We start from the raw sequence: 17,094 nt of genomic DNA, 5'->3' as shown, positions 1-17,094 counted from the left end.
GCGACAAATGGAAAGTGACTTGACAGTAGCGAGAAGGGGTTAGGCTAGGATGAAAGGACGAAGCGATATAATTCTCCTGCATTGCATTCCCCAAACTGGGACACTGATGTGATATCTTCTCTATCAATCCTGTGATGCTATAAAATAACACGTTGTCACTATGGATATGGTTATTAATGTAGATGCGATTGCGGTTGTGGCTGCAATTGTATAAAGGGGAAATTTTTCTCTGGATACCCTGAATCGTAATTGATGGATTCTTGCTTGGAAGAAATTTTGTTTGATGGAATGGAATATCAGTTGGACGGAATGTTCTATAATAAAATGAATGATGGTATGTTTATATGGGTTCAAGACTTACGAATGTTAATATAATGATGGAAAGGATTCATGTTTGATACCGATTCAAGATTACAAGGAAGAGTATTTTATTGTAGAATGTTTTCTTCCAATTTAGTTTTCCATAAATATGAATCCAATTATCTAAATATAAAGCAGTCCTATAAGTATGTTGACTCGATGTTCTAGACCGTCAGAACGCTCTCACCTCTAAACAAATATATGCTCTGGGCAAAGAAAATGCTATTCAATTTGATCTAGCGAAGACGGAACTAGTACACTTCTCTATATCCAAAGATACGAAGACAGCCTCAATCAAGCTTCCGAACGAGGAGATAATTCAACCCTCAACATTAGTCAGATGGCTAGGCATATGGTTCGACCCTGGCCTCAGTTTCAAACAACATGTCACAATCCGAGCTACCCAGGCTAAAACCTCATTCTACCGAATGGCTAGACTTGCTAATTCTGAAAAAGGCCTTAGTCCCAAGGCAATGAGACAGCTCTATATGGCATGCGTCACCAGCATAGCTGACTACGGTTCAATTTTATGGTGGAAAGGGCAAAACCAATTCAAGAAAATCCTTCAATCCTTGCAGAACCTCGCCCTTCGAAAAATCCTAGGAGTATTCAAAACCTCACCAATAAAACCAATGGAAATAGAAGCCGCATTGTGCCCTCCAGAAGTAAGACTAAATGCTGGAATCAAACAATACGCCTTCAGATTATTGAAAATCTCCCCTTCTCATCCTGTCAATTTAATTCTCCTCTAATGACAGTTGTAGATGTGGGGGAAAGGAATCTCCTGATCATCTTCTACTCAATTGTCCTATATATAAAACGGCAAGGAAAACCCTCAATAAGGATAACCCCATAGTCCAACCTACCATGAAATATCTGCTTCATACTAAAGCAGGAATCATCAAGACCCTCGAATTTATCGAGGCGACGAGAATAGCCACCAGATCATGGCATCTCAATAGAATGCATGAAGAAGAAGAGGAAGAAGGCGGAGAAGAAGGGGGTGGACCGGAAGATTGTGATTGAATTGATCAATTATGGCCAATTTGGTCAATTTAGTCAATTTGTTCAGTTTAGTCAATTTGGTCAATTTAGTCAATTTGGTCAATTTAGTCAATTTGGTCAATTTAGTCAATTTGGTCAATTTAGTCAATTTGGTCAATTTAGTCAATTTGGTCAATTTGGGCAATCACCCCAATGTCAAATTTCATTACATTTCATTTGTTATTCCTCTTATTTGAATACGAGAGTATCTGTAAGGCGGGCTTGGTTCCCTAGTATTAGTTTTCACTTCCTCCATTCAAACATTAGAAGATTGAGGCTTTCAATCTCCCCAACCTGTATTAGCTACGGTCGAATAAGACCCAGCCACCCTCCATTTACTATTGTTTAGAAGCCTACAAAGCTCCTAGCCGTCTTAGATAGTCATAGACTCAGTGTAGACGTTAATTTAATCAATCAATCATACTTGTGTTACGAGGTTTGCCGTCTAGATCACGTGGAAGTGCTCTAGGCTCTCGAGGTGGTTTATAACTAGGCGTCAAGCAGGGACTTAAAGTAATGACAATGATGATATGCAATTCGTAACTAATAGTAGAGTATACTAAATGATTGATCTTGAGCACGAAGCTCTACAAATGAAAACCTATCCCTTTATATAGAACTTCATATTCTACTGTATTCTTTTGGATCCCTTGGATCTACTGGATCTAGAGTTTAATTATCTAGATCCCCTAGATCCCTTAGATCCATCACGTGATTTAAATCAGAACATATTTCTGTGCTTGCTGAAGGTGGGGAGACTCTACGAACCGATTACCATACAATTTTGTATGTGAATCGGTTTGCTTTTCCACAGGGTCTGAGCTCATATGGACAGGTTGACTGATTGATTGATTGATTAAATTAACGTCTACACTGAGTCTATGACTATCTAAGACGGCTAGGAGCTTTGTAGGCTTCTAACAATAGTAAATGGAGGGTGGCTGGCCTTATTCGACCGTAGCTAATACAGGTTGGGGAGATTGAAAGCCTCAATCTTCTAATGTTTGAATGGGGGAAGTGAAAACTAATACTAGGGAACCAAGCCCGCGTAACACAAGTATAAATACACCAAATTGACCAAAATTGACCAAATTTTACGGCAAACTGCGGTTTGGCCTGGAGGTGGTACTAAATTGATTGGTCTTGCTTCATTTCTTCCTTCATATTAAGTCATGCCTCGATAAAGGTCTAGCTAGTCCATCTACTAATATAAACCTTTGTCACCACTCCATGTATAGTTGGGCGAAGGGGTGCGATATTGAGAGAGAAGGATCCTGTCCTCAATAATCCAGGAATTTGTCTATTATAGAAATTTGATAAATATGAATGATAAATTAAAAATAGATTCAAAGTAAAACCTCAACCTGATGTCCTAAGTTGCCACAATACTCTTGCCTCCATCAGCAGTCAATCTTATCCTAACTCGAATCTTCAAGAAACCATCACCAAGCCTCTTCATTGCCACTTTACCGTTACTACCTACTTCAACGTCTATCATAGCACTAGGGGAAAACAACAACGCTTCGCCAACCCTTAGCTTTACAATTTCGGCAAACAATCTTTTCGCACCATCCCCGTTCCCTCTTGAACTCGCAAGACCATCTGAATCTGCATTTTCACCATCAAGCAAATTAGAAGTAGCACCTGCAAGGTGGCGTTTCAAGCTGTTCAACCATTCCGGTGAAGTGAATCGATGCACAATAACAATTGAAGATAGATCCAAAAGCGAAGGAGAAATTGTTGGTTCCTGCGTAGAGATAATAACACGAGCGCCAAGGTGCCGTTGTAGTCGAACAGTAGAGAGGAGGGTATTCGTCAGAGTTGATGCTTCAGCTGAGGTGTTCATATACTATAAGCCATCAATAATTAGCGCTTCAACTTAGACCAAAGGATATAGGGGCTTTCAGCACCGTTTTTCTTACTTTATGGGCCTCATCTAGCGCGATAACTCGACCTACATCTAAATTTTGTTCGAGAAAGATGCTCAAACAGATATTGAATAAGGAGCAAGCCCCTTCCGACGTAATACAAGGACATGAGAGGTCCACAATGGTAAGGCGGCCAGGCTATGTCTATTAGAGATTTATGTGAAAAAGAGTGTAGGTTGAACAAACCTCGGGAGTCCAATCGTTCCCAGTCTTGCCTGCAGCCTTCCCCCTTTCCTTGCCCTTTCCCCGAAACCCACCTCTTCTCATGTACGATTGCTCGGCACCCGTCTGTGCTTTAGGCATAAAGCTCTCTAGTGTATCAAGCCGCTGACTGAGCGGTCCCAACTGGGCAGGAGTCATACCGGTATCCATAAGCCGCAGCTTAAAGCTTTGATAATCGAATGTAGTATTGGCCTCCTGCTGCTCGATGCGCATATCTCGCAGGATTCGATTCACTATATGCAAATATAATGGCATCGGTCCATCATCTTGGCTCACCGCCATAAGGTCTAGCATGCGCTTTGTATTGAGATCACTTTCATTGATACACAACGGTTCAATCTGAACGTTCAGGCCATGATACACTCGCTTTAAGAAACGTTAGTTAGCCTCAATTTCTATCAGAGCTTTGTGAACTTACTTGGATAATGCGTATGTTTGCAGGTGAGCACAACACCCGTACTGTAATGTCGGGGTTTGATGAGAGGAAAGCTGCTTCGCAAGGCGACCCTCCTGCGTCAGATATGAATGTATCGTAATGGAAAACAAGACCAGTAAGGGGATTCACGAGCTTGCTAGCTTTGGAGGAGAATAAGCAATTCTCGAGTAAGCAGGATAATGTATGACTTTTGCCTGAGCCTTGAGACCCGCAGACAAAAGTGCTTGATGGGGATGCGATATTGAAGAATATGCGAGGGTCTTGACCGTTATTAGAAACAGTTGTTTTCTCACTCAATTTCTCAGATAGACCACCAAGTAGTCCATATTGTGGGAAACGAGATTCAGAACTATCAGTAAGTTCTTTTTCAATGTGTTCAAACACAGGTACAGTAAATATTGGTGCAGCCTGGGCCTCTTGGAACTCCTCTTGTTCATGTTCGATTTGAAGGTTTAGATGATCGATAAGGAGTTTATGCATATTGAACTTATTGAGTGTTAGGGGTGTTGTATTGGACATTTTAAGGAAAAGGGAGGTACAGCGAATATGAAAAGGGAGCGATCAGAGGTTTATTTAAGTTTGCCTATATATTCTGGACGTTTGGTACAGATGCAAATTTTCCGATCTGACGAAGGGTGTTTGAAAGAAAATATAAAGATTCTTTTTGTATTTGCTAAAAACTAAGAATTGTATATGCATATAGCCGCGAGAGAAACATGGCGAAAGAGCAAGTAAAATCGTAATATTGGAAAAAGAAAATTGTAACAAACAGATTATAAGTTACAGACGCTTGGATCACACAGAATAATACGACCATGTTAACAGGATTACTCATATGTTTGCAGCCGAAGCCCTGGTCAAGTTACTTTTCCGATGGGCTGTTAATCCTTTTCAAGTTGTCACATCAATCCCTAACACCTTATTCGATAGTTTTAGGGTCGAAGACTGATGCCATGCATAGTTTGTACATGATTCTTGAAGTGCTGTAAGTGTTTAAGAATAAGCCCTTCCGATTGGCAAACAGGATGAGTACAGGATGTTTTCTGGAATTTCGGAACTTCTTTCAAATGGCTATCCACATGGTTCATCATTTTGTATGAAGTGGCATAAGTACGTGTCCGATACTCATAAGTACTTCGATTGTCTCCGATACATATAATGCATTGGGTCTTTTTACAAAGAAGGGGAAAGAGGTCCTCGCACAAAGGCTGTTCCTCAGAAAACTCTGAAGATTCCCTACTTGAATGGTTGCTATGTTGAACTTCTTGTTCCTGTCGATAGGAGAGTGCTACCATTAAGTCAATGGTACGGATCCGGTGGCTGACGATATCGCTTGGGCTCATGTCCCTCGAGAGATCACAAAGCACCTCTTGGAGTCGAGTTCGTTCTGGAAGCTGGTGATGGACGACAGGTTCAACATATTCGTTTGTAGGGATCTTTTTGAGTTGCCTCTCTAATTCTTCATCATGGATACGATCAAAATAATCCCGCCGGAACTCTATTTTGATAGCTCGATCACGTTGTTTCTGTAAATAATCAATCTGCCGAAGGAGTTGTTCATATTCTTTGCGGATTTCAGGTGGAGCTCGACTGTAGGATCTATATTGCCTTTTGTATTCCTCGCGTTCTCTTTTAAGTTTCATTATCTCTGGATCCGGAGGGAGGGCTTTCAAAATCTCTTCGAGTACATCGATTGGGGCATGCAGATTATATGTGAGATTCATATATATAAAGGCACAAAGAAATCCGATATTCGTTGGCTGGTCTAATACCGCATCTTGAACGATAAACCGGACCTTTTCGTTGATGTAGGATCCGCAAAAGACTCCTGTCTGAGGGTTATGCCTCATCACCTGGTCACGTACAGAAGTTGTAGCTGCCCCTAGAAGATGTCAGCAAGGATACAAAGTATTTACAGAAATCTCTTACCGTCTACAGCATTCCCAGTACCTCGACGGAAACAATAGCTAGTTAGCTTCTGTGCAAATCCGGTAGCCCAACCAAGACGGTCAAGGTAATATGCAAAGGTCGAGTAACAAAGGGCCTTATGTTCTGATGTTGATAGACCATCAAATGTCCATACCGTCTGCCGAAAGATCGGTACTTTGAGTTTCTCTGGCTTCCAATGCACCAGAACTGCTTTTGTAGGGTCTTGTAGGTTGCTTGTAAAAAACGGTTCGGCGTGAGTAAATCCGTCTACCTTGATTGCATTATCCCTGATGGCAATGGCTAAGATATGGCTAACAGGACAAAGAATTGGTAAAGCTTCTTCGTGAAAAAGAAACGTAGTCCTACGAATATTACGTTAGCAAGATCAAAACACATCAAATCAAGAACGTACGGTTTGGGTTTCCTATCAGCTCCTTTGTGATGAGCAAGAGTGATCTCCATTCCAAGGAGATCGCTTTCTCCAGGGGTAGGATTTCGGACAGTCCAAAGACGGATATCTTCATAACAGAGAGCTTTATATTCTCGTGTAAGAATATCCTCATCATCCTTATCATCACAATCGGAGATCTTTGGATCGACCCAAGGCTCTGGATTCTCATATATAGGATCATCATCTTTCGTCTTATCCAAGCCCTCACATTCATTATCCCAATTGTCGTCTTCATATGTTTGATCACGACCAATAGCAATTTTCCCTTTGGCTGCATCAACCGACTCGGCGGGTCGACAGCCGGTATAGATAAGGAGGAGCATGATTGTTGCAAGTGCCAAACGCTGATCTCCGGTTGGAAAAATAGATGTGTCCCGGGCCCAATGATGGGTGAGGAGGAGGATAAGGTCGTCTGCTCCCAACACTGGCTTTGCCGTCTTTTCTCCTCTTAAAGTGAACTCTTTGGTTAAGATAGTGTCGAGATACTATAATTATATAGTTAGTAATCTGTCTCAGAAATTAGCAACAAAGTATGTTATCATACCTTTAAAACTTCTTTCGCATTATTTGTATCCATATGCCGTCCGTTGATTCGGTTGTAAAGCTGCTTGGACTGAAGCAGATATTGATGTACAGAACTGAATGTGCGTATCCTATAATTCTCACAGATATATCGGAGGAACATCATAATAGTCCTTTTATTACACTTTGAATAGCTGCCCGCCAGTATTGCTCGTTTCTGAATTCGCAGAACCTGATGTTATGTGTTAGCTTCGCAAGATGAAACTCGAGGTAGGCGATTGTTTTCTTACCTTTTCCACTTGCGGCATATGCCAGTGATGTTTTCCTTTGTGGCGTCTGCATCTTTTGATGCCAGAGGACCATCTTTATTCAGCTTTTGAATATTGATTTCACAGTCCTCTGGCGTGACCTTAGGGTTTTTTTGGCCGTTGCTGAAGATTGCTACGCCGTACAAGGAATTTCTGGAGGTTGATATTCCCTGGGGTATTGTCACAATGGCGGCGCTTTTTCGAAGTATTAGCCATAACCAATGCTAGAAGATTTGAAAGATAGAGGGAAAAGGTAAGTTGAAAATAGTTTGAATGTGAATGAAGGTATATTGCTGGTTGAGGTGGAAAGGCACTGAGGAAAAGAGAAGTGGAAAGGTCACGGTTTAAATAACTTGAATACAGCCATTTTTGGCTCTGTCTTAATTAGAATGGTGACGTTGAAAATGGGAAACGGGAAATGGTGATGGATAAGGACCATGAATTTTGGTGGGGTGGAGTTCGCGCTGATGCTCGTGAACGATGCTATTAGCGCGTGTTGAGGCTGCGTAAAACAGCGACGAAGCCCGCCGAATGTAGCGGCCAAAACACCTCCAACTCGCTTTATTTTATAAATAAAACTTTTTTTCTTTTTTATATTTCATTATTTATTAATTAAATCTATTTTAATTTTAAATATCAAATCTATATATTGTATTTTGAAAAAGATTGATTTCTGATACCCAAAACTGTAAAAGCTTGGACCCGGCCCTCTCCAATTCAAAAACACTCTAATAATAGAATTCTGCCAATGCATTATCTAATTAGGTCTACGCGTTTAGTTGGCGTGCTCAGTTGGCCGGTGAACTCTTTTCCTCTGGTGTCTCTTTGACACAACGAAGGAACACAGAAACTAAAGCGGCCTCGTGATTGACATTTCAACCCCATCAAAATTACTATAAAAGTTGAAGATAACGTAATTTATCACCGAGTGGGCCATATCACCGAGTGGGCCACTTTTACCTCAATTTATATCTTTCAACTTCAATACGCGATTTATCAACAATATATTATGGAATCGAATAATCAAGAAGGTCGAATACTTTTAGCTATCGAAGCTATCAATAAAGACCAAAAATTAAGCATTCGGAAGGCTGCTAAGCTATATAATATCCCGCGTACAAAGATTCAGCGCAGAATGGACGGTACTACCCCTCGTATCGAATCTCGAGCAAATAGTCATAATTTGACCAAATTAGAAGAGGAAGTGCTTATCCAGTATATAATCGATATGGATGAGAGAGGGTTTGCACCTAAATTAAATGGTGTAGAAGATATGGCGAATTATATCCTCGAATCGCGGGGTGCGAAGAAGGTTGGAAAGCTCTGGGCTCATCGCTTTGTTAAACGATGTCCAGAATTAAAGACGCGTTTTAATCGCATTTATGATTTTCAAAGAGCTCTCTGCGAAGATCCCAAGCTTATTGAAGAGTGATTTAGATTGGTATCGAATATGCGGGCGAAATATGGTATTGTCGATTCTGATTTCTACAATTTCGACGAAACCGGCTTCATGATGGGTATAATATGCCCTGGAATGGTTGTAACTAGTGCTGAACGAAATGGTAGAAGCAAGGCAATACAACCAGGCAATCGAGAGTGGGCTACAGCAATTATATGTGGCAATGGAGAGGGTGAAACTATACCTCCATTTCTGGTAGTTCAAGGACAAGTTCATCTTTCCAATTGGTATACCGAAACCGATTTTCCTGCGGATTGGGCTATTAAACCTACTTCCAATGGATGGACGAATAATGAAACAGGGTTAGAATGGTTAAAGCATTTCGATAAACATACTATTCGTCAAAGAAAGGGCAAATATCGAATGCTAGTATTGGATGGGCACGAAAGCCATGAATCAATACCTTTTCAATCATATTGCAAATCAAATGATATTATATGCCTCAAATTACCACCACATTCAAGTCATTTAACTCAACCACTCGATGTTGGGTGTTTTGGCATACTCAAACGTTCATATAGTTGTCAAATTGAAGGATTTATCAAAGCTCATATCAATCATATTACCAAGGTTGAATTCTTTATAGCCTTCAAAGCTGCATATTTACAATCATTTACTATTCAGAATATGAAAGCTGGTTTTCGAGGAGCAGGTCTAATACCATTCGATCCTCAATCTATACTTTCAAAACTAGATATTAGGATTCGTACTTCTACCCCTCCATCTACCTCCTTGGAACTTACCAACTCCTGGATCTCTCAAACCCCTCATAATCCAACTGAGGCTCTCTTACAATCAACTCTAGTAAAAGCTCGAATAACTCGTCATCAATCAAGCTCTCCTACACCTATATTTGAGACTGTACAAGCTTTAGTTAAAGGTACAGAGAGATTAGCATATGAAGTTACACTTTTGAGTGCTGAGAATCGTATGCTTCGAAGAGCAAATGAGGTATTAAGTAAACGTCGACGCGCTAAAAAAATTCAACTACGTAATGAAGGAGTACTTACTGGACAAGAAGCTAAAGATATATTATCACAACAAGAGGTTGATAATCAGATTCAACGCGACGAGCGTCAAAATGGGGGAAATTTTAATAGGGAATCATCTACTAGTCGATGCTGTAGTAAGTGTGGAAAGACTGGTCATAATTCAAGAACTTGTCAGAATAGTATAATAGATCCTAGATTATTAGATTCTTGATAGTTTCAATCAATTGATTTAATTGTTGTTAAATAATATGGGTTTGAAATGATAAATTGAGGTAAAAGTGGCCCGCTCGCTGATAAACCACGTTAATATTTACAATGTTCTTATTTTGTAAGATTATTTCTGATTCGTCCGAGTACATATAATGCAACAACCCAGTGATATTAAACCTACAGCTTACATTCCCATACATTGACTGACTGTGACGGAAAAGTCGTAAACGGAGTCAATTCAATTACTTAGAATCTAAAACTAAAGAACTAAGAAGATTCTAAGTAAGAAGGTCTTTATATACAGGGCTAGTGCACGTGAGCCACTAGTGGGGTAACAACCGTCACGTAACACTGACCGATGCACCGACTTCAAATTTTTGTTCCCCGGACTCTACGGGTTAGTGTCACAGTTTTTTACATCGATTTATTTTTACGAGGAAAAGTCAATTAAACGTCCTGGAGCCCTATCCCATCCACACGATCCCAAAAAGGCAAAGTTCACAGGCATATTAGCTATTCACGAACTTACACATGCTCCGTATGCTGTCGGGCTCTTACGCTGCGGAGTATTGTTCAAAGTCACTCATATCTTTAATTTCCAAGCACGGTCGGTCCACCAAATAGCTTGTAGTGCGGAAGTCAGATATGTATATATATGTACCCGCTAAATAATATTTCACTCACAAGTTGTGAATTTCTAGAACAATTTATATCACCAATGCTCCATGCTACGGGCCGGTGGCCGTCAGATTCCATACATCATATCAGATCCCGCTTTCCTCCCCACAACAACGATGGAGTAAACTAGGCGGAGTATGTGGAATTGCACCTACGGTTCTGAGCTACACGGGAGTCTGATGAAGCTTCTCGCAAATACGAGAATACTTAAGTGGGGCTCAGGCAATATCTCGCACTCATGATTGACACAATTTTCAATGGGCCGTGACTAGGAGGAAACTCATATGTACCAGTCTGAGTCAGCTCGAGTTTTGTACGATCAAAGCAACGCTCATTGGATCAAGCAAGTGTTTTCATCATGTTGTTATGCGTTCCCTCGGGTTTACAAAATACATAGTTCGTGAGTTTGATGGTGCTCTCCTGCTGATAATCTCGCTTGATTATTCTCAATTCTGGCTTAAGGGAGGAAAGTTCCTAGGCATTCTCAAACATCTCTTACTACTTTAATACATATGGAAAAAGAAACCTTGAGCTGCCTCGCAGTAATGGCGCCCTAGAGACCCTTTGGCAGGCAGAATTAATACTTCAACGGAGCATTCTGTAGTGTTTCGAAGGAGATATATTCGCCCCTCAAGCTTTATTACAGGGTTTCATTGATACTCCCCTCGACTCACTACAAGACCAGGTATCACCATTGTCACTTTGTAAAATCTTACCTTTCTCATGCCAATATTCCAGATGTATCATTCATTTCTAACAGAAACAGTGTATATAAGGGAATAGAAAGTTTCCATTCCATAGCAGCACCCTTCACAGGAGCAGACCTGATATATTATGAAACCAGATATGTTGTACCTTACGCATGATGGGGTGGAAAGGCAAATTCGATGGTGCAAAGCAGTGATTTCTCGTTAAATCTCATTTTGCCGATGTATATTACTGCGATATGGACTACCTACAGCGCAAACAATCCTACTTATCAACGATGAGCCCCTCGTGCTCTTCCTCAGTGCGAAGATGGTTATCATGCTGATGCATATCAGCAATCAGTTATCATACTCTGATAACCTCAAGATTGTCGAAATGTCTTTGACAGGGCTAAGAAATAAATAAATACTAAATTCTGGAGGTTTTATGAAGCCTAGTACCTATAATTATAGGGCAATCGTGATCATCTTCCCTAAAAGAATCAAGGTATCTAGCAAAATTCCCAAATGCAAATACTACAATCATCCAGAGGTTCAGGAGCTAGCCTCCTCATTCCGGCATAGAAGAATAGTAGGATTGAGAGTCATAGTCTATTCCGCGATGAAGAGGTAGAGCGACAAGATGTAAGTTTGATGGCAATGGAGCAAAGCAAAAAAGCTCTTCGCTTTACTCGATTTCAAGTGTATATATATGCTGGTTTTGTTTGAAGCAATAATGAGCGTTAAAAGCAACAATATACAGACAATTGTATGTTAATGAAAGAAATGGCTTTTATTCCACCGCAAGGGCCTTACTGATTCTGATTGCACCTCCTCATTTATAAATCCATAACTCCCTCCATCAATCCATTTGCTGTATTGGGAACTGTTTCCCCCTATTCATCATATCCTCGAAAAATCGAATTCCGCACCAGCATCTCTCATCTTGTTGCTGCAACTTCGTAAAAGCCACGTCCTCTTATGTAGATTCCATACAATCCGAAGAGATCTCTTCAGCGTAAATTTATAATCTCGATAATGATAAGGTTAGGTTGAGAAGTAAACGGAAAAAAGGAAAAAATCTAGACCTCGCCGTTATAAGGTTTCTCGAGTAACCCCACGATAAAATACTAGGTAAATAAGGCGCGTAGCCCATAGAACTAATGCAGACTGACGTGCACCTGTGCAGCTAAAAATCTAGCCCTGAAAACCCTGGAAGTTCATATCCAATCCGATCTCATCAAAATTGTACCGAAATCAAGATGGGTGAAGATTTTAAACTGCAATAGTATATTCTGAGAGGAGCTTCTCCACTGATCTTAAAAGTATTAAAAGGGAATGGAGAATTCGATCTGTCTAGGTTTCATTAATAATTACGTTCGTTGTTAGTTTACGATTCGGGGAAGTTTCTGACTGCTGAGTTGTGTGTGATTTGCACATATGCTAAAGCCTCATCGAATGCCTATTCGACGATAATATTTCCTCACTCATACTTACTCCACATGACACCATCAAATGAGGCTCAACCCCCCACCCAAGAAAGCAGAAAATAAACTTTCCCAGCATCATTAACATACGTAGTGGAGGCTGGTGCTATGAACCAGGGTTCAACGAATGGATGGATGGTGGGGTGCTATCGATGGGTATTCGCTGGGATAGCAAAATATTCATGGGCACCGCTGTAATGTGTGCGCAATGTGGACTTGGCTGATGCTATGTCCCGTCTGGGTGTGCATGATTTCTCATTCATTACTTGATTGAGGGAGGGGATGATGACGGCTGGTGATTTTTTATAAATGTAGGCTTTTCCCACGTTGATGGTTTTTTTTTTTTTGGTTCTTCTGTGAAAATTATCACGATATAACCTTATATATCTTCGTTTATAAATAAGTTATTGGCCAACCATTCAACTATCTATATACGATACGAATATTCGAGAGATAATTCAAGCTTTTAAAGTTACGAAATATACATATAAGATCTTACTTACATTACATTACATTACAATAAATTTCCCCAACCTCCAAACCCATCCACAACCACAACCACACCCTCAAAATGTGCTGGCCAAGCAAAACAAAACACTACCGCGAACCCATCATCCGCGAAGTAGTCTATGCACCTCGTCCCGTATCCAATCGCTCTCATCACCACCACTCTCATCATTCGCACCACTCTCATCATCATCCGCAACGAGTATCCGTTACGTCGGTGAGATCTTCTAGACCTGTTAGTAGAACGTATGTTACTGCGAGTCCGAGGGCTAGTCAGACGAGTTATCGTAGTTCGACTCATAGACATCGTTATTGATTGGGGTATGATGGGGGGGTTTGTGGTGTGATAGGGTTGGGGTGTATACTTGGTTATTTTTATGGGCGTTTGGAATGGGTTGGTGGATGGGTGTGGTGTGTGGATGATGCTGTATGAGTTGAGTGTGTGTATCTATGTGTAACTGGCATTGTTGGCTAGACGGGCCAGGTTTTGATTCTCGATGTGGTATTTTGGTTCTGGATTTTGGGGGTTGTTTTGTTGTGAGATTTGTATTATGGGAATTATGGGGGTTTATCCAGGTTGGTGGATGAGTTGTATGATCATGAGTTAACGGGTAATGAATTGATGATTTATATTTAATTTACAGAACATTTGGATAGAGAAATATTATGATGTGATGTATGATGAACGTCTCTACTGACAACAGATAGTCATTATCACTGCGTAACGGGTTTACCTTCGTAGCTAGCCTAGTACATTACTCACACTATCATCATTTCTCTTCATTCCACTCCATCACTCCTACTCGCAACAAATTATTTTCACATACCCGATACATAATCCCATAATAAAATGCCTAGATTATATTTACGCATTCAATCTCAATCCTAGAATAACCTTCATCTGAAATAATTGTCCAAACAATCCAAAACCTTGAATTTCACTCATTCGTTCAATATTCTCTCTCTACTGTAAAATCTTACCATCACATGAATTCAAACGATAAGGTTTACACTACAGTCATTACACTACAAATGACGTCAACATCAATGGTGGGGCAATAACCTGCATAAAGAAGCTTCCCTTGCTTCTTTGATATTCATATTCATACTCATCCTTAATGTCGATTATCATCAACGTATTTATATTAATTTTATGAGTTTGCAGAGAAATTCTAGGTAATATATCTTCATATCCTAGTCGTCGAATATAGGTATACAACGCATATTAAGTAGTGAGGTGGCTTAGTTACAAGGTTGGTCTTTTATTCTCGTGCTCGTTATGTTGCGATGTTCTTGGAATTGAGGTGGTTATCGAGGGATAGATGTCATGGATTACGTACGGAATGAATATTCAGAAGTGTCTTGATCCGGAAAACATTTGATTATCTCGTTTGAATTCGACTATTAAAAATTATTTAACTTGAAAGACTATTTGGGTTGCCGAATTCGATGGAATACTAAAAATTTGAGAACTGTTAAACGGAAAGAGCTGATCAACTTTAGTATCCAAACAAAGTCCTTTCCTGATTCAAACTACCACCAAGATGTAAGTTCTATTTGATTACCTCTATCTATCTTTTCACTAGTGTTACCATAACTTTCACTTCTGCGCAAAGGATATGCTATAACTATGTTACGACGGGGAAATTCCAGCAGAGCTTCTGGATCTGGAGAGAAAAATAACCCTTTAAAGCATTTGTTCGCACCCATTCATGAATCCCCTTTACTACATCTACATAGTCATGACATCCGACCCATTTTCAATTACGCGGATCGTCGGGTCGAGATCATCATCGCTAACATTACTCTTGTCAGGAATCGAGCATTATCAATCCGATCCTCAGGAGGGAAATCATCTACTAAAGATGGATCCTCCTCCAAACATTTCTCCCTCTCATCTCTTCGTGGAATGAATCAACCAGACCTCTCCAAGAAACTTTACAAACTCATCAAGACGGAAAATAATCTCATCACCGCATATGAAACTGCTGGCAAAGAACGTGTTTCAATTGCTACTCAATTATCCGAATGGGGTGAATCTACGGAAGATGATGGCATTTCGGATATTTCCGATAAGATTGGTGTATTGTTGAGTGAAATGGGAGATCAGGAAGAGTATTATGCACATAATTTGGATGATTCGAGAGGGATATTGAAAGCTATTCGAAATACGGAGAAGAGTGTTCAACCGAGTCGAGATCACAAACATAAATTGGAAGATCAAATTGCCAAATTGAAGGCCAAGGAACCTCAAAGTGCTACATTGGTTACTTTGGAGCAAGAGTTGGTCAGAGCAGAAGCAGAACAATTGGTTGCTGAGGCTCAATTAACAAATATTGTAAGTTTCATCTTTTAAGGTGATAGAGAGCAGAGCTGACAAATAACTATAGACGAGAAAGAAAATCAAGCAAGCTTATGATGCAGAATTTGCAGCCACGATCGAAAGAGCAGAGAAACAAATTATCCTTGCTCGTCACGGACGTCGACTTTTAAATCTTCTTGACGATACACCAATTGTACCAGGAAATACCCGTCCACCTTTTGAACATGCCGAACAGGCTAGACAGATTCTCAATGATGCTGAAGATGATCTTCGAGATTGGCAATTAGATTTGGAAGACGTTCAATCACATGATAACGTGAATTCAAGTGCCATACGTCAGGAGGGTGTTCAAAATCCACAAGGCCAAAATATCGAGGGTTCTGTTGTTGGTAATGAAGATGGGTATCGTCAAGGACTTCAACAATCTGAAGTAGATGAGAGTAGAGTTAGTAGCGGGCAACAAGTCCCAGGAAGTTATGCACCTAGTGTAACAGGTACTTCTGTTACGACTGGTCAGATGGGTTCTACTTATGCTCCGAGCGAGGTGGGTACTGCTCATGTTAATCAACCTAGTGCGATTTAAAGGTTCTTGGGTTGGGAATTGATGTGGAGAGGGTGGAGAGAAAGAATGAATCCTGGAATAAATGATGGATGGGTGATAGGTGTAATTGTATTATCGTTTTTTTTTTCTTTTGGTGTAGGGATGAATATATTATGGGAATGTGGATCACTCTTTGTATTTTGTAATGTTTCCAGTTTTTTTGTAGTCATGATTATGAGCTTTTTATTGGAATGTTATGTATGAGTTTATGAATTGGTTGTTACGAGGTTTGCCGTCTAGATCACGTGGAAGTGCTCTAGGCTCTCGAGGTGGTTTATAACTAGGCGTCAAGCAGGGACTTAAAGTAATGACAATAATGCAATTCGTAACTAATAGTAGAGTATACTAAATGATTGATCTTGGGCACGAGGCTCTACAGGAAGGAATTCATACTGAATATATAGATCCTCGTAATTCTTGGATCACTCAGGATCACTGATGATCCAAGGTGATCCAGCATACCTGTTAATATGCTCTGATGGTGTGTGTATATGAGTTTTTAGGGTGACCGAAATCTCATATTAAATTGAGCGAATCGTAACAGATTTACATATGGCCCAAGCTTACGAAAACAAGTCAGCTGTTACCATCGTAACAGAGGGTTGTCTTATTATTGGTGCTACGAATCATGATTATATAATAGGCCTATAATTATTATATTTGTTATATTAGGCCTAACCAACGTATCTTGGTCAAGTAAGCATTTGATCATGAAATTATGAAAGCATACATACTGTAAAATGGAAGGGAACTTAGACTTTATTGTTAGCTGAGTAGCTGCTGGAAACTGCAGACTGGAGGAATAATAAGGGAAAGAATGTTGGATTACAAGAGTGAAGCTTAAAATACGTCAGTGGTTCGAGATATATCTTCAATCTTCAATTTTCGGGCTCCTAAAATGTCGAATGTGCCATGGTACCGTCTTTAGAATTCGAAGATAACGGATCTAGA

The 17,094-nt window shown here is 40.1% G+C and overlaps 7 protein-coding genes across 7 annotated transcripts; 5 read left to right on the top strand and 2 right to left on the bottom strand.

Moving 5' to 3' along the window:
- Positions 1–324: 324 nt before the first annotated feature.
- SS1G_09813 (hypothetical protein) lies at positions 325–1,386 on the top strand (the record flags this gene model as incomplete). Its single annotated transcript, XM_001589130.1, has 3 exons — positions 325–334; positions 529–1,025; positions 1,204–1,386. 3 exons carry the CDS (start codon positions 325–327, stop codon positions 1,384–1,386), a joined length of 690 nt encoding a protein of 229 aa, XP_001589180.1.
- An 11-nt stretch (positions 1,387–1,397) lies between these two features.
- SS1G_09812 (predicted protein) lies at positions 1,398–1,601 on the top strand (the record flags this gene model as incomplete). Its single annotated transcript, XM_001589129.1, has 1 exon — positions 1,398–1,601. One exon carries the CDS (start codon positions 1,398–1,400, stop codon positions 1,599–1,601), a length of 204 nt encoding a protein of 67 aa, XP_001589179.1.
- A 1,175-nt stretch (positions 1,602–2,776) lies between these two features.
- SS1G_09811 (hypothetical protein) lies at positions 2,777–4,470 on the bottom strand (the record flags this gene model as incomplete). Its single annotated transcript, XM_001589128.1, has 4 exons — positions 2,777–3,253; positions 3,327–3,470; positions 3,519–3,920; positions 3,973–4,470. 4 exons carry the CDS (start codon positions 4,468–4,470, stop codon positions 2,777–2,779), a joined length of 1,521 nt encoding a protein of 506 aa, XP_001589178.1.
- A 1,377-nt stretch (positions 4,471–5,847) lies between these two features.
- On the bottom strand, positions 5,848–7,567 carry SS1G_09810 (predicted protein; the record flags this gene model as incomplete). The annotated part of the gene is made up of 6 exons (XM_001589127.1): positions 5,848–5,872; positions 5,907–6,281; positions 6,332–6,855; positions 7,076–7,124; positions 7,183–7,395; positions 7,542–7,567. 6 exons carry the CDS (start codon positions 7,565–7,567, stop codon positions 5,848–5,850), a joined length of 1,212 nt encoding a protein of 403 aa, XP_001589177.1.
- Positions 7,568–8,209: 642 nt separating this feature from the next.
- Positions 8,210–9,862, top strand: SS1G_09809 (hypothetical protein; the record flags this gene model as incomplete). Its single annotated transcript, XM_001589126.1, has 2 exons — positions 8,210–8,442; positions 8,638–9,862. 2 exons carry the CDS (start codon positions 8,210–8,212, stop codon positions 9,860–9,862), a joined length of 1,458 nt encoding a protein of 485 aa, XP_001589176.1.
- A 2,625-nt stretch (positions 9,863–12,487) lies between these two features.
- Positions 12,488–12,936, top strand: SS1G_09808 (predicted protein; the record flags this gene model as incomplete). The annotated part of the gene is made up of 2 exons (XM_001589125.1): positions 12,488–12,513; positions 12,789–12,936. The coding sequence occupies 2 exons, from the start codon at positions 12,488–12,490 to the stop codon at positions 12,934–12,936; spliced, it is 174 nt and encodes a 57-aa protein (XP_001589175.1).
- A 347-nt stretch (positions 12,937–13,283) lies between these two features.
- On the top strand, positions 13,284–16,125 carry SS1G_09807 (hypothetical protein; the record flags this gene model as incomplete). Its single annotated transcript, XM_001589124.1, has 6 exons — positions 13,284–13,465; positions 13,928–13,957; positions 14,238–14,269; positions 14,723–14,765; positions 15,035–15,557; positions 15,610–16,125. 6 exons carry the CDS (start codon positions 13,284–13,286, stop codon positions 16,123–16,125), a joined length of 1,326 nt encoding a protein of 441 aa, XP_001589174.1.
- Positions 16,126–17,094: the final 969 nt, after the last annotated feature.

This window comes from Sclerotinia sclerotiorum, genomic scaffold, assembly GCF_000146945.2.
Source record: "Sclerotinia sclerotiorum 1980 UF-70 scaffold_14 genomic scaffold, whole genome shotgun sequence".
Lineage (NCBI taxonomy): Eukaryota > Fungi > Ascomycota > Leotiomycetes > Helotiales > Sclerotiniaceae > Sclerotinia > Sclerotinia sclerotiorum.
This window is presented reverse-complemented; position numbering and strand designations above follow the sequence as displayed.